At 41.2% G+C, this 17,272-nt stretch overlaps 1 protein-coding gene across 1 annotated transcript in view; it reads left to right on the forward strand.

The window, feature by feature from the left end:
• Positions 1-5,083: 5,083 nt before the first annotated feature.
• Positions 5,084-17,272, forward strand: part of TTLL7 (tubulin tyrosine ligase like 7) — a 116,928-nt gene continuing 104,739 nt past the window's right edge. The window contains exons 1-4 of the mRNA XM_027873967.1: positions 5,084-5,169; positions 5,328-5,459; positions 9,924-10,045; positions 11,963-12,030. Coding sequence (XP_027729768.1) covers positions 5,145-5,169; positions 5,328-5,459; positions 9,924-10,045; positions 11,963-12,030 — 347 coding nt within the window. The 5' untranslated portion in view covers positions 5,084-5,144. The remainder of the gene's footprint in view (positions 5,170-5,327; positions 5,460-9,923; positions 10,046-11,962; positions 12,031-17,272) is intronic.

Below are 17,272 nucleotides of genomic sequence, written 5' to 3' on the forward strand. Positions count from 1 at the left end.
TTCCAGCATTCCCTACCTTGGTTGCTCATCGCCATATTTTCCTGGTGACTTGAGTAAAACTCACTAATTGAAGCTGTATCTATGGCCTTCCACCCTGACCAGGTGCCTCACAGAGCCTGTATATTTTCCTTACCTAGGTGGACTTTGAGCCTCTCTGCCTGTTTTCCCCCAGTTTCTGCATTGCCTGGTAAGCTGCCCCAAAGCCAGCAGGGCTCACTGCAGTGTTCCTGCAGGAAATTGTCCTCCCTGAGCTACCTCATCAGGCTTAGCTGGCCATCTCACAGGGAGAGTTGAGGAAATTAGGGTTTTCTTTAACTCACTGAGGCAGAGGTAAGGTGTACATTGAGGGTGTAAAGTGCTATTACTTTTCAAAATGAGAATTCTTAAATGATTCCACTTTCTTCTCCAGATTAAATTTCTGATTTGCAATCTATGAAATTGAAGTGGGCAGACTGGCAGAGGAGGATGGGGCAACTTTTCAGTTTCTTGTAGCTATTGTTGGTGCCTTGTAATCACTAGCATTCTTCAGCGCCAAGCTGGGATTTGATAGAATTTTTGAAAGCTTGTGAGCTTTGGTTGTAAGTACATTTTCTTTTCTTTTGGGGAAAAAAAAGGCATGAACACACACACACACACACACACACACACACACACACACCCTATTTCCCACCTTAACTCAAAATACTTAAATAAGAAATAAAATTTTTTCAAAACCCAATACCCAGAAGGCAGAATTTGCCCTACTGGACAATATGTGAGAGTTCTTTAGAGGCTCTCCCTGTCTTCTAGTTTTACCTGCTTGGCCTATTTTCTGAGGAAGGGAGAAATGTTGTCCCTTTGTTTTAGAAACTGAGCATTGCAGAAAGCCACCTTGTTGCAGTGGAGGGCAGTAGGGTTCTGGAGCACGGTCATGGTCTGTTGCTGGATTACAGAAGGGACTGATGCCTCCTCACTTCTGTGGGAAACTGGGTGGTTTTGTTATCTCAAATGTCTTGCTTGCTTAGAACTCAGTGAAAAGAAATCAGAGATAATATAATAGTAGGTGTTTTCAGTTTTTGAAAATTTGTGCAGTTCTATGTGGAAATGTTCAGTGCAGTCATTAGAATGTGAATATTCTTGCTTGGATCAGAGAAATGTGAAAGCTTGGAAATGACAGAAGAATTCAATGCAGAATCTCTGCCTGAGTTTTAGGCCATTACTCTCCTTCTCTCCCTTCTACCCTCTCCCCTATGTGGTACAGAATAAAGCCTTTTTCTTATTGTTTTTTGGCACCTCTTGAAGCAACCACCTTAAATATCTAGTCGGAGTTATTATAAACACTTTCTGTTGTGGATGACATAAACACATACTGCTTTCAAATACTGATTGACATTGTCACCTACTTTTACTGAATTAAGTACTTTGTTGTAATAAACAGGACCTTTGTTTACTTCTGCCTAGCCAGAGCTGGTGGACTAGGAATACTCTCACATTAAAACAGTTATCTCTCCTGGGGGAGCTAGCCAGCTGGCTAAAGGAAACTTGTTCTTTAGACTAAAGCTTAAAAAAAAAAAATCAGTCTGTTTCCAGGGTGGAGTGACCCCAGCATAGTGACCTTTGTGGTATGATTGTATGATTTGATTTTAAATGTTGTGAATGCCCAGAACATCAGGCATATCTGTATTTCTAATGAAGTCCTCAAAACTCTCTCCCAAGCAGAGTTTAATTGATTTTTCAGATTATTTGCCTATTTGATTATCTGTGCCACTGATTTATTAGGATGCCTGAGAAATCATAAAGCTTTAGCATTGGGATGGATGCTGACTGGAGGAGGGTTGTCTCAGATTAGATTTATGTGTTTGCGTTGGTTGGAGGGTGGATCTGAGCTCATGTATTTTTACAATATGCATTGCAGCATGATGGAAACCTCTTTAAGGGTAGGAAATGGTTTTTATTTGTTATTCTCCAGAGCAGGTAGCATAGTTTGAAGGTAGTGTTCAATGTATGCTTTAATCGATTTCAGATTTAGGAATTTTCATAAGAACTGATTTCAGCTCATTTTATCAGTAGATTTCATTAATCTGATCTTGAAGTTTTCTGGAGAACTATCCCCCCCCCCAAAAAAAAACACAACAAAAAAAAGTGTCCTCAGATAATCCCACTCAAAAACAAATGGAGCTCTTAAGTGCCTTCAATAATGAATCTCATCAGGGATAAAGTGCTGGAGATGTTAGGTTACGTTTTAGTGAGCTGAGTTTTCATTAGCATTACCAATCCAGCTTTGCAATTTGTTGGTTGTATGACCTTGGACAAGTTGCTCATGTAATCTGGACCCCAGTTTCCTCATCTGAAAAATGAGAGGATTGGGGCAGATGATCTCCAAGTCCCCTTCCAGCTGTACATCTTATTATCCTATGAACAACAAATATTGATCCAGTCACCACTAAGTATACTGCATTGTACTGGGTATAATTTGTCATTTTCAGAAGGCAGCAAGAGCCTTTAATTAGATTCAACAATTGGATTCAACATTTAAGGAGTTCTTACTAGTTCAAAAATATTGTCTTTGGGAAATATCTTATGATGCTTTTAATAGAGAGAGAAGTGCGAGAAATACAGTAGTGAATGCAGGTAAAAAGTAAATCCACGAGGAAAGCAGACACACAGATATCGGGGGTGGGAGGCATGTTGAAGGTCATTTTGTCACAGGCTCCCTGTGTGATAGCTGAACTGTTAATAGGATCCTCGGCAAGTGGTCATCCAACTTGTGCTTAAACTTTTCCAGTGACAAAGAGCTTGCTACCTTATGAGACTTGATTCCATTTTTGAAAGGGACCAACTGTTAGGAATAGCTTCCTTAGGCTGAGCCAAAAGCCACCTTCGTGCGATTTCCACCTGTTGGTTTTAGTTCGCCTCCCTGGAGCCAAGGATAATAAATCTAATTTGTCTTTCACAGGACAGCCCTTCAAATATTTGAAGACCGATATCAGATCTCTCTGAAAGTCTCTGGTTCCTTCAACTGATCCTCGTATGACATAGTTTCAAGGCCCTTTACCATACCCATCACCTTCCCCTGGATGCGGTCCAACTTGTCAGTGATACTTTGTATTCTTGACTTCCTCACTGTGTGTGGATGGTCCCCATCTTAGCAGATAGCAGCCCCTTCACAATCTCTTATCTTGTGAGGCTTTTATTTTTGTCCATGTTTTTATGTATTTCCTTGAGAAGATCAGCTGGAAGTATTTCTCCTATTTTATTGATTTATTTTTTTGTAGTATCTTGTGCACATGTGCCACTTGGGCTGTCCATCTGTCATCACTTATTCTCCCTGTGACTGTCCAGTGGAGGGATAGTCCTTTCTAGTTATAGACTGCCTTATAATATCTTTTGTGCCACTTCATATGTGTGTGTTATTGTTTGTGAACATTCCTTAGCCTCCCTGTTGCTGTCCTATGTGTTTTGGGTTGCATTTAGATGAAACACTTAGTAAGTCCTTGATGTGGGAGGGGCCTGGTGCTAGGCATAGGTAACCTAAGGATGTTATACAGGTAGTCTCAGCCTTCATGAAGCTTACATTCTACCTGAGGGGCTGTGGGGAGGGGGGAGCTATAATACATATTGAAATAAGTATGGTACAGGGTAGTGTATGATAGGACCAAAGACTGGATTCAGATAAAAGCTGTTGTGGAAAAACTGAGGAGAGGGAGAATATTTGAAATCTTTTTAACTATGCCACAATAATCAGTATATTGTAGTAGACAGAGGGTTGGCCTCAAAGTCAGGAAGACCAGAGTTCAAATTCTGCTGATGACCTATTCTGGCTATATGGCCAAGCAAATCACTTACCCTCTCAGCACCATAGGCAACTCTGAGTTTCCAGTAAATTCTAAGGTGCAGAAAAGGTGCTGACCTGCTTTGGTAGAGAGAACTTCCTCACCCACACAGGTAACTTAAAAACTCATGAAAATATAAGGACAAGTTGAGTACTTGTGAGACAGCAGGGCCTGGTGGGTAAAGTACAGACCTTGCTTGGAGTCAGGAAGATCTGTATTTAAGTTCTGCCTGTGACATATGCTTTATGACTGAGAGCAGGTCATTTAACCTCTCGGTGCCCCCGGAGAACTCTCCATCTGCATAGGTCCAAGGATTTTCCATATTGGGAGTTAACTCAAATACTGAAATGGATCATTGAATCATAACTCTAGAACTCTAAGGGACAGAGGAGACCACTATTTGATAGATGTGGAAACTGAGGCCCAGAGAGGGGAAGGGCCTTCCCCAAAGCCATCTGATGGAATCCTTAGGAGTACTCTCTCAGGTGATAAAGATCTTAACTCATCCATGCCTGGCCATTCTGCAAGTCTTATTGTCCATGTGCTTTTATAAGTTCAGGTTTGGACTGCCCCCCCACCCTAGGAAAAAAAAAAAAGAAAAAAAAAAAGGACAGCCCAGAGAGGTGAGATTGGAGTGATTAAGGAAATGGAGTGAGTGGTGGCTGGCAGCCATTTACTGTTCATTCTGGGCAGGTGTACTAGATGAGGTGAGATTTGGGAGGTGCTTCGTGATCAGTCCACAGTCAGCCTCTAGCAGTTATTGACTACCCCTTGTGCCAGGGTCTTGAAAGAATGAAAGGTAGAAGATTTTGACAGGGAGGATTAGTAATTCTATTCCAGGAAAGTGGGTGGCTTTTGTGAAAGGTAAGAGGAAGAGGGATGTAGTCAGTGGACGGCGGTGCATCACTCTGCTTGGAGACAGCCTTTCTTCTGGAAGTGAGTGAAGGATGAAGACTTGGGACAGCTAGTGCAGGGCCTGGGAGCCTGGCTACCGGACCTTCATCTTGTTCCTCCAAGTGACAAGGGACTCAAGAATCAAATTTCGGCTGAAGAATGTGCTTTGGCATTGTTCAAGCGCTTTACGTAGCACTTGTGTGTGTCACCATGTGTTTTGTAGATGCTGAATTTTGAAATTATCTTCTTCTCCTTACAGGTACCTCCCTATTCCATGACTTAAGCTTTCTGGAATTGAAGGATTTTCCCACTGAGATGGTGTGATAGGAGCTTTTGGTGATTTTAGGCCGCATCTAAATTGGGCTGATGCAGATCATACTGTTTTCTTAAGAGCTTGGGACAACATTCACACTCTGCTTCTCAATTATCAGAGGTATAATGCCATCCTTGCCTCAGGAAGGAGGTAAGTACCCTGACTGAAGCCCATTATAAAGTACAGCTCTTGTGGTGAATCACCCTCAAAACTTCCAGTCAGAGAAGAAATTGAGGAATGCTTATGGAATCCCATGTGTATGAGTTGGTCTGTTTTAATGACCTTGGGCTATTATCTTTCTCTCATAGACATTCAAGGGCCCTCTCACCTAGGTCTGGATACAGAATTGTCTTATGAAAGCAAAATTAAAAGGAAGGTCAGAAAGAAGAAGAAGAATGGATCCATCACAGCAAATGTTTCTGGCACAAAATTTGAAATTGGTAGGTATATATTTTAAATGAAAAGGACTTTCATAATTGCCATTGAGCTGAACTAAGTTAGCCAATGTGGGATGGAAAGGTTGAAGGAGACTAGAAAGAAAAAGCAATAGCTTTTATTGCTAGAATGTATTTTTGCTCCCCCCCCTTTAAAATTAGCTGTTTTGTGAGGTATTTAATACATCAATAAACAATTAGACAGTCAATGTAAAGCTAAAAGCTTTCATTATTATTGACTTTGGAATAAGTGGCTCCTGTTATTTTGTTTTTCCTATCAAAATTCTTCTTTCTGTATAAAGTAATAGCTCTAAAGCTTTGTAGATATGTGTCTAATTATGAAACAAAGGAAAACTAGCATGCCCCTACCATTTCTTATCTCCCTTAGGACTGGGATTATTTTGAAATTTAGTTTTGTTATTAAGCAAGCTGCAGCTCTCATTGGGTAGTGGATAGGAGGGCTTATGTTGGAAACCACCTGGTTATGTGACCATGGACACATCCTTTAACCACTGATCAGTGCCCTGGGGGCCACTCGCTAAGGCTTTAAGGAGTGTCTATTCTGGGAGTTCCCCATACTAAAGGATTATAGGACTAGACCTTGGACCCCACCTCCATCCCCACCCAAATGGAAAAAAGGAATGGATAATGTCAGTTCTTTGAACAGAGCTTGTTGTATGGGGGCAGCTATGGCATAATAGAGAGCTGGCCTCTGAGCTGGGTGCTAGTGTCCCCTCTGCCTCATATTGACTGGATGACCTTAGCCAAGTCACTTAATTTCTTAGTGCTCAAGGCAACTCTAGTTACAGAAAAGGTTCTGATGCACATTGGTAGAGAGTTTCCTCAGCCTGGAGGTCCTGTGACAATGAAATCCCAGGTCAAGGCACTACTCCCCAAAGAGGGTTTTTTTTTTTTGACTTAAAATTGTGTGAATTACTCAAAAGGCTTCCCTGGCCTTCCCACACCACAGGAAACACGTGAAAATATACCTTGTCAGCCGGACAACAGCTGCTTGAAGTGAAGGTCTCCTACTGGTGGGATTGTTCTTTTCCTTCCAAAGTTTTGGGGACCTCTGGGGTTACTAGATTCTTTTTAAGTCAGATCCGAATTTTTTTGAATGAGTATTTGAAAAATGGAGAGTGAAGAACTCCTAGGATCTAGGGTTGGAAAGGGACCTGAGAAATTGTTTAAATTACCTTCCTCATTTGACAAATAAACAATCAGAAACCTGCCTACGTTGCACAGCTGGTCAGGAACAGAGATAGGATGCCCTAGGCTTTGAGTAAACCTCTCCATTCTCCTCTGTTTAATATGAAAGGGCAGAAAAAATTCTGGAATTTACCATGCATGTAAGAATTAAAATTAAGGGGTAAATTAATTAATTAGCAACCTGTACTTATTTCCTAAATATTCTCTGTACCACTTGAGAAATTTCCCTCAGCCCCTGAGGGTACAGGTACCCCAGGTCAGGAATGTCTGCACTATTAGAAGGCTCTGCTGCCTCTTAGAGTTAGTAGCTTTGAAGTGAAAGACCTTTCTTTGGATCATCAGTGAGCCTTATGGAGGAACGGTTGGCATGTATGCCTTTCATTTTTTCCAAGAATCAGAGGACATCAATACTGCAAGGGTCTAATTTCCCTGCTGTGGGTACTTTCCCCATGGACAGGCATTGCAGCCTCTTCATGCCTTACAAGGTGGTCTTTTGGAGTTGCTGTGACCAAAAAATTTATCTCCTTGCAGCCAACTCAGTGATGAGGCTCTCCAAACTTAGCTAGGCTGGTCTTCAAAGGCCAGGCAGAGAGTCTGGGCCCATTCTTTCCAGCCAGGGTCACCTTCACACTATAATGAGCGAATGTATCGGAGGAGGACTTGGATGGAGAAGGGATCACTAAACTCTTTACAAATGCCATACTTATTCAAAGCACTCCTTTTTCCCCAAATTTTCATTCCAAAACTGAGATAGACGAGGGTGCAAAACGGGGGAGAGAGGAGGGTGCAGTACATTATTCTAGCACCAGGGTCCTCGTCTGCCCTCACCCTCTGTACACTTCATTAATCTTTAAGATTCTTTTCCCATTTACTAGAAAACAGTGACTCATCCATACTTAATCAGCAGCCAGTGGCAAAGTTAATTGGAATTGAGGTCCCCTAATAGTTTTCGACTGTCCCAGTTGCAATCTGAAAATTGTTTCATAGAGTAAAAGAGCTTTAAGAAAAACATTAGAATGTTGTCTGTGGTGTTGTGTCAGAAATACTTTGTAAACCTTAAAGCAGTGCGTGAATGTGAGCTGTTGTCCTAAAAGAGATGTGTCAAGGTATGTGATTGAAGAGTGAGAGAGAAAGAGAGAGAGAGAGGAGAGAGAGAGGAGAGAGAGAGGAGAGAGAGAGAAGAGAGAGAGAGAGAGGAGAGAGAGAGAGAAGAGAGAGAGAGAGAGGAGAGAGAACTTTCAAAGAGATAAAAGATGGTGTTTGCATGTATGATTTCCTTTCCTTTCAAGTTTCAGGCTTAAGGCTTAATTAATTCCCTTTGTACTGGAGGAACCAGTGAAACTGAACCCAGGCCCTGGCCCTAGGTCCCTGGATTCCCAGAGGGGGAACATGGGGATACCTGTCCCTGTGTCTCTTTGCTGAGTGAACAGTACCAGTTATCATGGTTCACTGGGGAGATGTTAGAGATTGGGAAAAAGGAAGGAAAGAGTCAGCTATTCTTATGTTAAGGAGAAATCACTTGTTTATTTCTCATTTTCCTTTCCATAGCCATAGGCTATGGAAAACAACCCACTCTTGCTTCACTTTCTTTGCCTGCCTTGATTAGGCTGAGGAGGTATAAATGTAAAGAGCTTTTGGATTGGCTGGTGGGTGAGCTTTGTGTGGCATTGAGTGACTGCCCACCCGTCTAAGTCAAACCCCGGCTCCCTACACCTAAAAGGAGGCAAAGCTGGGATTCATCGTGGTCTACATGGAGAAAGTAGGGAATTTTTGACCAGGTCATTCCCCTACTTTGGGATGCCAAGGTTGTTTCCAGTTGTTCATTTGTTTGTTTTTGCTGTTATAGCTAATGCGACTCTAAGTGTTTTCACACAGATAGCTCTTTTTAATGACACCCTTAGGGTATATATTAACAGTGGGGTTATTGGGTAAAAGTTTATGATTATTTTTATAACTCTTCTACATACTCTTAGCCCTGACTCTTAGGCAAGCCACTTAACTCCTTGACATCTGCTTTCTCAACTGTAAAATGACAGGGTTGAACTTGATAATCTCTGAAATCCCTTCCAGCTCTAAAATACAAGGAGTCATTGATTCTATTGTGATCCTTTTATTTGGAAGCCATAGGTCCGAAAGATGTTCTTTGCATTGTATGGTGGTCATCTGAATTCAGACTGCACGTATTTCCAAACTTCAATTAAGTAGCAATTTCATTCAAATTGCATAGTAATTAGGAAGTTCTAGTCCACTAACATCCTTTTTTTTTTTTTTAAAGAAGCATCAGTTTTAAAATCATGATGTTAAGTCGGAGGCCTTGAGAAAGAGTAGAGGAGCCTACCCTCTTTTTCACACGACTGTCCTCACAATTTTGTTTTTTTAGGCATCATAATGAGGGAGAGATTGGTGGAACTTATCTGCCATCTCTTATTAGTCAGAAATTTACCTGTTTCTTCTAATGGAGACCACTTGAGATTTCATCAGGAAAATCGATTCCCTTCTAATTACCGATTAGGTGTAGTACACTAACAAAATTAAATTAAAAAAAAATTGCTGTCTATGTTAATATGTAAACTTAGAATTCAAGTGAAACAAAAAACCTTCAGCTTTGGCCTTCACCATTATTCTGAACTTGAACCTTCACGGAAATGTAAATGTGATGGTAGGATCAGTCACTAATACAAAGATGAACAAGCTTCCCCTAATACATGAGAATTCAGGCCAGGATGGTGGTTAACAGAGACTTGTGTTAGGTCAGGGGCTCCCCATTGGGAACCTTGTTCATCACTGACACTTTCCTAGCCCACCACAGCTGCTGTGGTGCTGAAGCCTAAAAATAATCCTAACTAGGGAGGGCAGTAGACAATGGAGTGCGAGGGTTATTTTTAACATGGCCCTTCTGGAGCTGGCCCAAGGTCAGGGATAGGCCATAAAAGTACAATTCCCCTAACAGAAGCGGTATATCTGGGCTCAGTCTTGCTCACGGGTGATATCAATTATCCCTTTAGCAATTTGGTGCAGGAGTTGTCTCAACAAATAGGTTTTGGGGGCCACAGGAAAAGAGGTTTCATTTCCTACTACCCATACTGATTAAACTTTCTCCACAGCTACCCACTCTTTTGATGCTAGAAATGTAGGGTTTTTCCTGGATGTTTCCCACATTAAATATAAGGCAAAGGCCAAGTACTTAGTGAATGCATCTTGAACATTTTCCTGATAACTTTGTTTGTGAAATGTTTTTGTTACATTCTTTGTTATTTGCAGTTCGTGTAGTAATAGATGAGATGGGATTTGTGAAAACTAGAGATGAAGATGAAACAAGTAATCTTATATGGTGTGATGCTGCTGTTCAGCAGGAAAAGATTGCAGAACTACAAAACTATCAGGTGAGAAGCAGGGATGATGATGGCTGTCAACTGGGAGCTTCCTGAGGGCAGGGACCATCTTGTCTAAACTTTGCATCCAGCATTGGACTTAGCCCAGTGCTCTACACATAATGGACACCAAATCAGTGTTGATTGAATGAGAATGTATTACATCTTAATTTGCTTTCAAGCTAGAGGAATCATCGAGCTATCTCTCTCCTACTGCAGATATTTTTGTGTGTATATACATGAATGTGTCTGTGTATACATGTGTGTATATATTTAGACACATACACACACTTGTTTATTCATGTGACCCTGGACAAGTCATTTTCCTTCTAGGGACCTCAGTTTCCTTATTTATAAAATGTGGAGGTTAGACTATATGACCCTCTAATGTACCTTCTAATTTAAAATTTATAATAACTTTGATTTCCTTCAAGAACATAATATTACCTCTTAACTATACTGTGTCATTAGAGGGGGACTTAAAAAAAGGCTTAGTAGAAAGATTAATAAGGGACTATATTTATATATGTATATAGCACTTCAAGGTTTATAATTTCTTTTACAAACTTTATCTTGTTATCTCCAGAACAGCATTATAAACTACTACAGATGGCACTACTCCTATTTTACAGTTAAGGAAATTGAAGCTTAGAGAGAAAAGTGATTTGCCTGTGGGCTCATAGCTTGTAAGTGTCAGAGGCAGCATTTGATCTCCTTTCTTTCTGATTCCACATCTTTCACTCATTTCTTTAGACGATACTGCCTTGACAGTCCTCTTCTGAGCACCTTGCTTTGCTGAAATAATCTTTACCAGTGGATTCTACTCAGTTGAATGATTAACTCTTTTGGGTTCTTGCTCTTTTCCCTGTTATTTTGCACATAATTCTCATGGTTTTAGACCTAAACTTTTTGTGACTCCTACGGAAGGCTTGAGAGAAGAAATAAAAGATATTAGGCCCGAGCGTTGTCTCTTATCTCAGAGATGGTAAGGGGCCAGAAACTCTGGTTTTGAATCGGCCATATACTAGCTGTGAGACCTTTGGCAGTTCACTTCTCTGTTCTCTGAGCATCGTTTTCCTTATCTTTAAAAAGAGATAATCATGCTCTTCCAGCCTGCCTCTAGAAGAATGTGGAGTAGGTGCTCTAGAAGCTGGCAAGCCTTTCATGAGACCACCATCATAGCTCAGGTGGGATAGGCCTTGCGGAGTTGTTGAGTAGAGAATCACAATTTGGAAACTGGAAATTTTCTCAGATCCTCTTGAGTCATCTGTTCAGACTCTGATGTAATTATTTTGTTTACAGGACATTATAGCTATGCTGAAAATTAAGCACAAAATCACACCAAAAATCCAAACATGAATAACGGTCAATGTGTTGACATTTTGAATAACTCTTCTTATAGACAATTTATGGTTGACTGGTGGACTGTAGAGACAAGTCATTGTTGGGTCTAGAAGAAAATTGGCTTTCTCTATACCCATGGTTCTCTAATGACTGTCTGTAGTAGCACAGAAGTATCAGGTAGGCCAAAAAGTCATTCAGACTCATGGATTGTAGTATTTAAGGCTGGAAGGAGCCATCCGGATCATTCAGTTCAGTGTCCCATTTTATAAACCATGAGGAGACAGAGGCCCAGAAGGGGTAGTAATTAGCCTAATCAAGATTTGAACTGAGCTCCTTAGACTACAGATCTAGTGCTTCTTTTCTTGTTACTTAGTCAAGAGAGAGAACCAGAAATTGAACATTTGTGTAAACTCTCTGCATGTGATTGAAAAAAAAAGACATTTTTTTCTTTCTGCCCTGTGTGTATTTACAAGATTCTTGACTCACATAAATATTAAAAGCTTATTTATGAAGGACATGTAAGTGAACAAATATATGATTGTAAATCATGAAAATACTAATGCCTCCTTATGTTTTATTTTTCAGAGAATCAACCATTTTCCAGGAATGGGTGAGATCTGCAGGAAGGATTTCTTAGCAAGAAATATGACCAAGTAATTCTATTTTTGTTGTAATAGAGAAAAGCTATTTGGAATCTTTATTGTGAACATGATAGTACTAAATTACACCAAATCACATCAGCTCTAAAAAATAATGTTTTGCTGGCAAGGAACATTTAAATTTTTTCTCTTTCATATGTCAAACAGTGTCTGCACACTTGGTAAATACTTGTTTGAATGACAGTCTAAAACTTCCAATGACTACGATCTGTTGGGTTATTTCAAATACTATTCAGGACCTTGCCTGTTTCCTATGGAACCATTTAGCATGGCAGGGAAAACATGTTTAGAGGCTAATGATATTCATTTCTCATATTGAACGAGTGTAGATATTTCTTTAGGATCTTTGTATGGAGTGTGAGCACCTTCCTGCTGATTACTGTTTTTGATTCTTCTAAGGTGCTTAGTCAGAAAGTGAAGGGATTCGTTGTCAGTCCCATGAAGAGACATGGAGCAGCTCCCTGTTGCGAAAAGGATAAAACACAAGCTAGCTCTTCTGGCTTTTAAGGCCTCTTCCATCTGGCTCTGTCCTGTCCTTCCAGCCCTACTTCATGTTACCATTCCTCTACATCCCCCACATTCTAGGTAAACTGAACTAGTAGTTATTCCCAGAATCCAGCATGCATCTTCTTTGCCTGTGGGCATTCCTGTGGGCTCTCCTCAGTTCCTTCAACTCACTCCCTCTTCGTTTCCACCTCTTGTTCCTTCTTTTCCTTCAAGTATCAACTCTGTGAAGGTTTTCTCTGATATCCCCCAGTTGGAAGTGTTCTTTTTGTCCTCAAATTCTTCTAGAGCGGAGGTGTCAAGGCAAAACTCCAGAGTGAAGCCTGAACCAGATTAAAAAACACTTGGAAAATATTTAACAAAATAAAAGTACACGTAACATAGATGATACTCCGTTTACAGACTAAGTCAGTGTTCAGTGCACAGAGATTGTTCCATCCAGATTCGTGGTCCCCATTTCCATTTGAGGTTGACGCCATAGTTCTAGAGCACTTGGCTTCTGCCCCACTTTACCTAGCAAGGTGCTTCTCTGTGTAAGATTCATCTCTCTTTGGTAGATTAAAAGCTCATTGAAAGCAAGGACTGTGTTGTTTTTCATCTTTATATCTTCTGTGACTTACACACACACACACACACACACACACACACACACACATACACACACATGGTGGGTACCTGATAAAATTATTGAATTGAATTGAATCTTAGACTTTTTATAATCAAAATCCAGGAAGTTTATGGATACTTAAAACACTGTATTTAAGTAGCATTTTTCTTTTAATTTTTTTTTGTAGCTGAATATTTTCCCTAAATCATTTATTAATTTATTGACGGTTGGGTTTAATTTAGACAGGTAGTTAGTTAGAATTACTTAATACTTTTAAAATGTTTTTGCAAAATTTTAGCTTTTTTAAAAGCTTGATTTATGAAAACTAAAGTTGGAACCCTTGAAACTCTCAAATCTAGTGTCTCTTATCTTTATCTAGGACTTCTAGGAACAGTTCTGTGGGCTGCCTTATGAGGAGGGTATTGAGTGCTGGCCACTTGTGAGGAGGGTAATGAGTGAAAGCTAGCCTCTTGTTGGGGATCCCATCGGGGGTGTCATGCTTTGGTCTGGACAACTCCCAAGGTCTTTTCCAACTCTGTCGTGTGACAGGCATTAGCCTCCTTTTCTTAGCTGTTTCATACCTTGAGGAAGCAGCTGTTCACTAAGAAAACTTACAGGTGCATTTCTTCCTCCACCGAATGTAGCTTCAGCAGGAAGCTGGGCATGCTGTGTTTCTAGTGGCAGACTGACACTCTCCTGTGATGTGATTGCCTAGCTTCTAAAGTCAGTTGTGCTGCTGTGAGAACTTTGCTGAAGAACTCAACTGGGCTGCACTCTTTGTAATCCCATTTGGGGTTTTCTTAGCAAAGATACTGGTGTGGTTTGCCATTCCCTTCCATTTACAGATGAGGAAACTGAGGCAAACAGGGTTAAGCGACTTACTTGCCCAGGGTCACAAAGGTAGTAAGTATTAGAGGCCAGATTTGAACTCCAGCGGATGAATCTGTTCCTGAATCTAGGCTCAGTGCTTTGTGCACTATGGCGCCACCTAGTGGCCCTTTGTGCTATGGTACATGCATTATCCGTTTATCTACCTGCTGCTTTTCTTCTTCTTTTGCTTATTCTGTTTCTCCTGGCCTCTCCTTCACCCCGTTCCCTTATTTGGGGTGTGTAATGAAATACATCTTAGTTGTGGTGCTTATCTTTTCTCAAAGTGGCCCAGGTTGTTGCATGTTAGATGGGATTGTAAGCTCTGACTGCTTTGTTTTACACCTGTTTCACAGACAAAAACACTTAGAAATGCCCTTTTTGTTTTTGGTTCTGGTGAGAAAATAAGACACAGAGAACAACTTGAATAGGATAGTTTACAGTACATATAGAAACTCAAATCAGTGTTTTCATTAGCTCTTCCGCCTTGTAGACACTTACCCTCCTCACTCTTTCCCCCCGCCCCATCCTCATGAAAGTTAATAGGTGCTGAGATCCACTGGTGATCTAATGGCACCCATAACCAAGGAAGCTAGTACTTGAATTGTCTGGGTATGGTAGTGATCCACATGCCAAAGCGCTTAGGATTTGTTTTTCAAACTGCAGGAGGTTGATTGAGACATTACCCAACAGTGATAGAATTGATGGTCCGTATTTGAAGAATTATGGATTATTTTCCCACTGGATGATGTATGATAGTCTAGTGACTATGATGTCAGGTAAGAGGCCACAACCTGAAGATTGTGAGAGGGAGAAAAGTGAGGGGACGGCATTCAACAGCAATTCCTCCAAGAACCAATTAACCCACAACCTGAGAAACAATCCTCCCACAGGATTTATGCTCCTATAGATGTAGTGCTAAGTCTTGGGATATAAAGACAACATGAAACTGTCCCCATCATCAAGGACTTTACATTCTATTAGGAGAGAAAACATGTACTAGCCAAGGATGCCAAGAATCAGGATAAAATGAATGCAAGGTTGTTAGGAGGGGAGGGTGCTAGGAGTTATCTTTGAGAAAAGGCAAGTTTAGTTTGAGAAAGCAACTTGAATGCCATTTTTCAGGATTTAGGATAAATCTCAGTTTCGTATCTGTAAGATGTGGAGGCTGAACTATATGACCTCTAGCATACCTTTCAACTTAACATTTATAAGACCTTTGATTTACTTCTGAACTGTAATGTGTCATTTGAGGCTTATCATAAGATTTGAGAGCTGACCACTCCACCAAAAGCCACTCGGGTAAAGTGGAGTCTGTTTTAATGAGTCGATTGACAGAAAAAAGAAGCTGTCATTGGGACACGTGACTCAACCACACCCCTCGACTCTCACCATCCTCCTTAATACCGTGCCATCCCTTCTTGGCTCCCCTAATTCATCCTTTCCTGTTATACCCCTTCATGCCTCTGAGGAACATGCCTTCTCACTGCCAAGGAGGAGACACTGACATTGGAGCCAAAAAAGTTGGTTTTGGGTCTACTCTGGTACTGATAACCTCTGTAAGGTTCAGTATTCTTATCTGTGAAATGGCTATAATACATAATACCAGTACCATACATAAACCACACAGTACTTTGCCAGGATCAAATGAGACCCTATAATGCTATATTATTATATTACCTCATCATGGACTTCTCTGAGGGTTGGTAAGATAACAGCAGAGCTGTGAAGGAGCCCCCCAGGCAGGGCATTCAGAGGCTGGGCAGAGGTGATCTGATTCTAGTCTCTCATTGCCTCTTAATTTTAATTAAATTCAGCAAACATTTACCAAGCATTTCCTCTGTGTGAGGCGCTGTCCTGGATGCTAGGGAAATAAAGATGAAAGCAGACTGCCCTCAGGATGCTTAAAATTTAGTATATGCCCAAATTAGCATCATACAAGGCAAAACATGATAAATACAAAGCAAACGTTGTAAGAAATTTAAGCAGGGAGAGGTTGCTTCCCTCTAGGTGGTTCAGAAGTGGGTCTGTGAAGGAGGTGGCATTTTGAGCTGGGCCTGAAATGAGAGATTGGGCTTCATGGGATCCTAGCTTTGGAGATGCCAGGGGCCTTAGAATCATCCAGGGTACCTCCCCTAACCTCCACCCCCACCCCTCATTTTATAGATGAGGAAAATGAGGCCCAGTAATGTTCATTAACTTGGCCAAGGGCATAGAGGGGGCAGGAAGAATTTGAACTTGCACCCAGGCTTCCCAACTTCAAACGCAGTGATATTTCCATACCCCTCTGCCTCTCAAATACCTGATAGGACAAAGGGCCAGCTTATCTTATAATTGATGAGAGAAAAATAACACTTTATCTCCTTGTTCTCCATAATATCTGCAAATACATGAGGAAGATAATTCTGTAGTCCTGTAACTGCTACTGAACTTCTAAAACTCTGAAAATCCATGTGGAGAGGATAGTGTTAGTGCAAGAATAATTTTCCATCTAATGTATTTAAGAGCAAGTAATTTAAAAAAAAATCAAGTCGCTTCTTGAGAGGAAGGAGCATATATTCTTCATCTCTACCCTGGTGTTGGGGCAAGTCAGCTAGAAAATCCCAGAATGCTAGAAAGTCAGATTCGGAAGGATCCCTGATCCCTGCCTTGCCTACAATCTCCTTTGCCATCATCCCTGACAGAATCACCCTGCTTTGGCTTGAGGACCTAGAGGGGCGGGAGGAGCTGCCACTCCATTCCATTCTGGGACTTTGCAGAGTGTTAGGGAATTTTTCATGACCTCAAGCCTAAATCTGCCTCTTTGCAGTTACCACCTGTAGTGGGGCCCCTTAGGGCCAGGCAGAACAAGCCTAATCCCTTTTCCACGTGACTGCCCTTTAAAAATACTTTAAAGTTGCTAAGGCAGCTCTCATGTCACCCCCTCCCCCTCCCCTAAGTCTATCCTCCAGGTCCTTCAACCAATCCTCACATGGCAGAAGCTGGAGGCCCTTCATGCCAGGTGGGGCAGGGGGAGAGGTCAGTGCTAGAAATAACGGTTTGAGAGTCATCTGCATCGAGGTGCTACTTGAAGCTTGTCCAGCCAGGCTTCCAGGCACCCTGCATGGGGGCTTTGGAGAAGGAAAGAATGGGTTTGATATTTGAAGCCCTTCTTTGGCTTGGAGCCCACATAGAGCTGAGCTTCCATTCTACAGCGGGTCAAAGACTAGAAATGTCATAATAATAGCTTTAGGCTAGACTTACATCTCAAGCCAAGGC

This window comes from Vombatus ursinus, unplaced genomic scaffold (assembly GCF_900497805.2).
Source record: "Vombatus ursinus unplaced genomic scaffold, bare-nosed wombat genome assembly UNPS02014803.1, whole genome shotgun sequence".
Lineage (NCBI taxonomy): Eukaryota > Metazoa > Chordata > Mammalia > Diprotodontia > Vombatidae > Vombatus > Vombatus ursinus.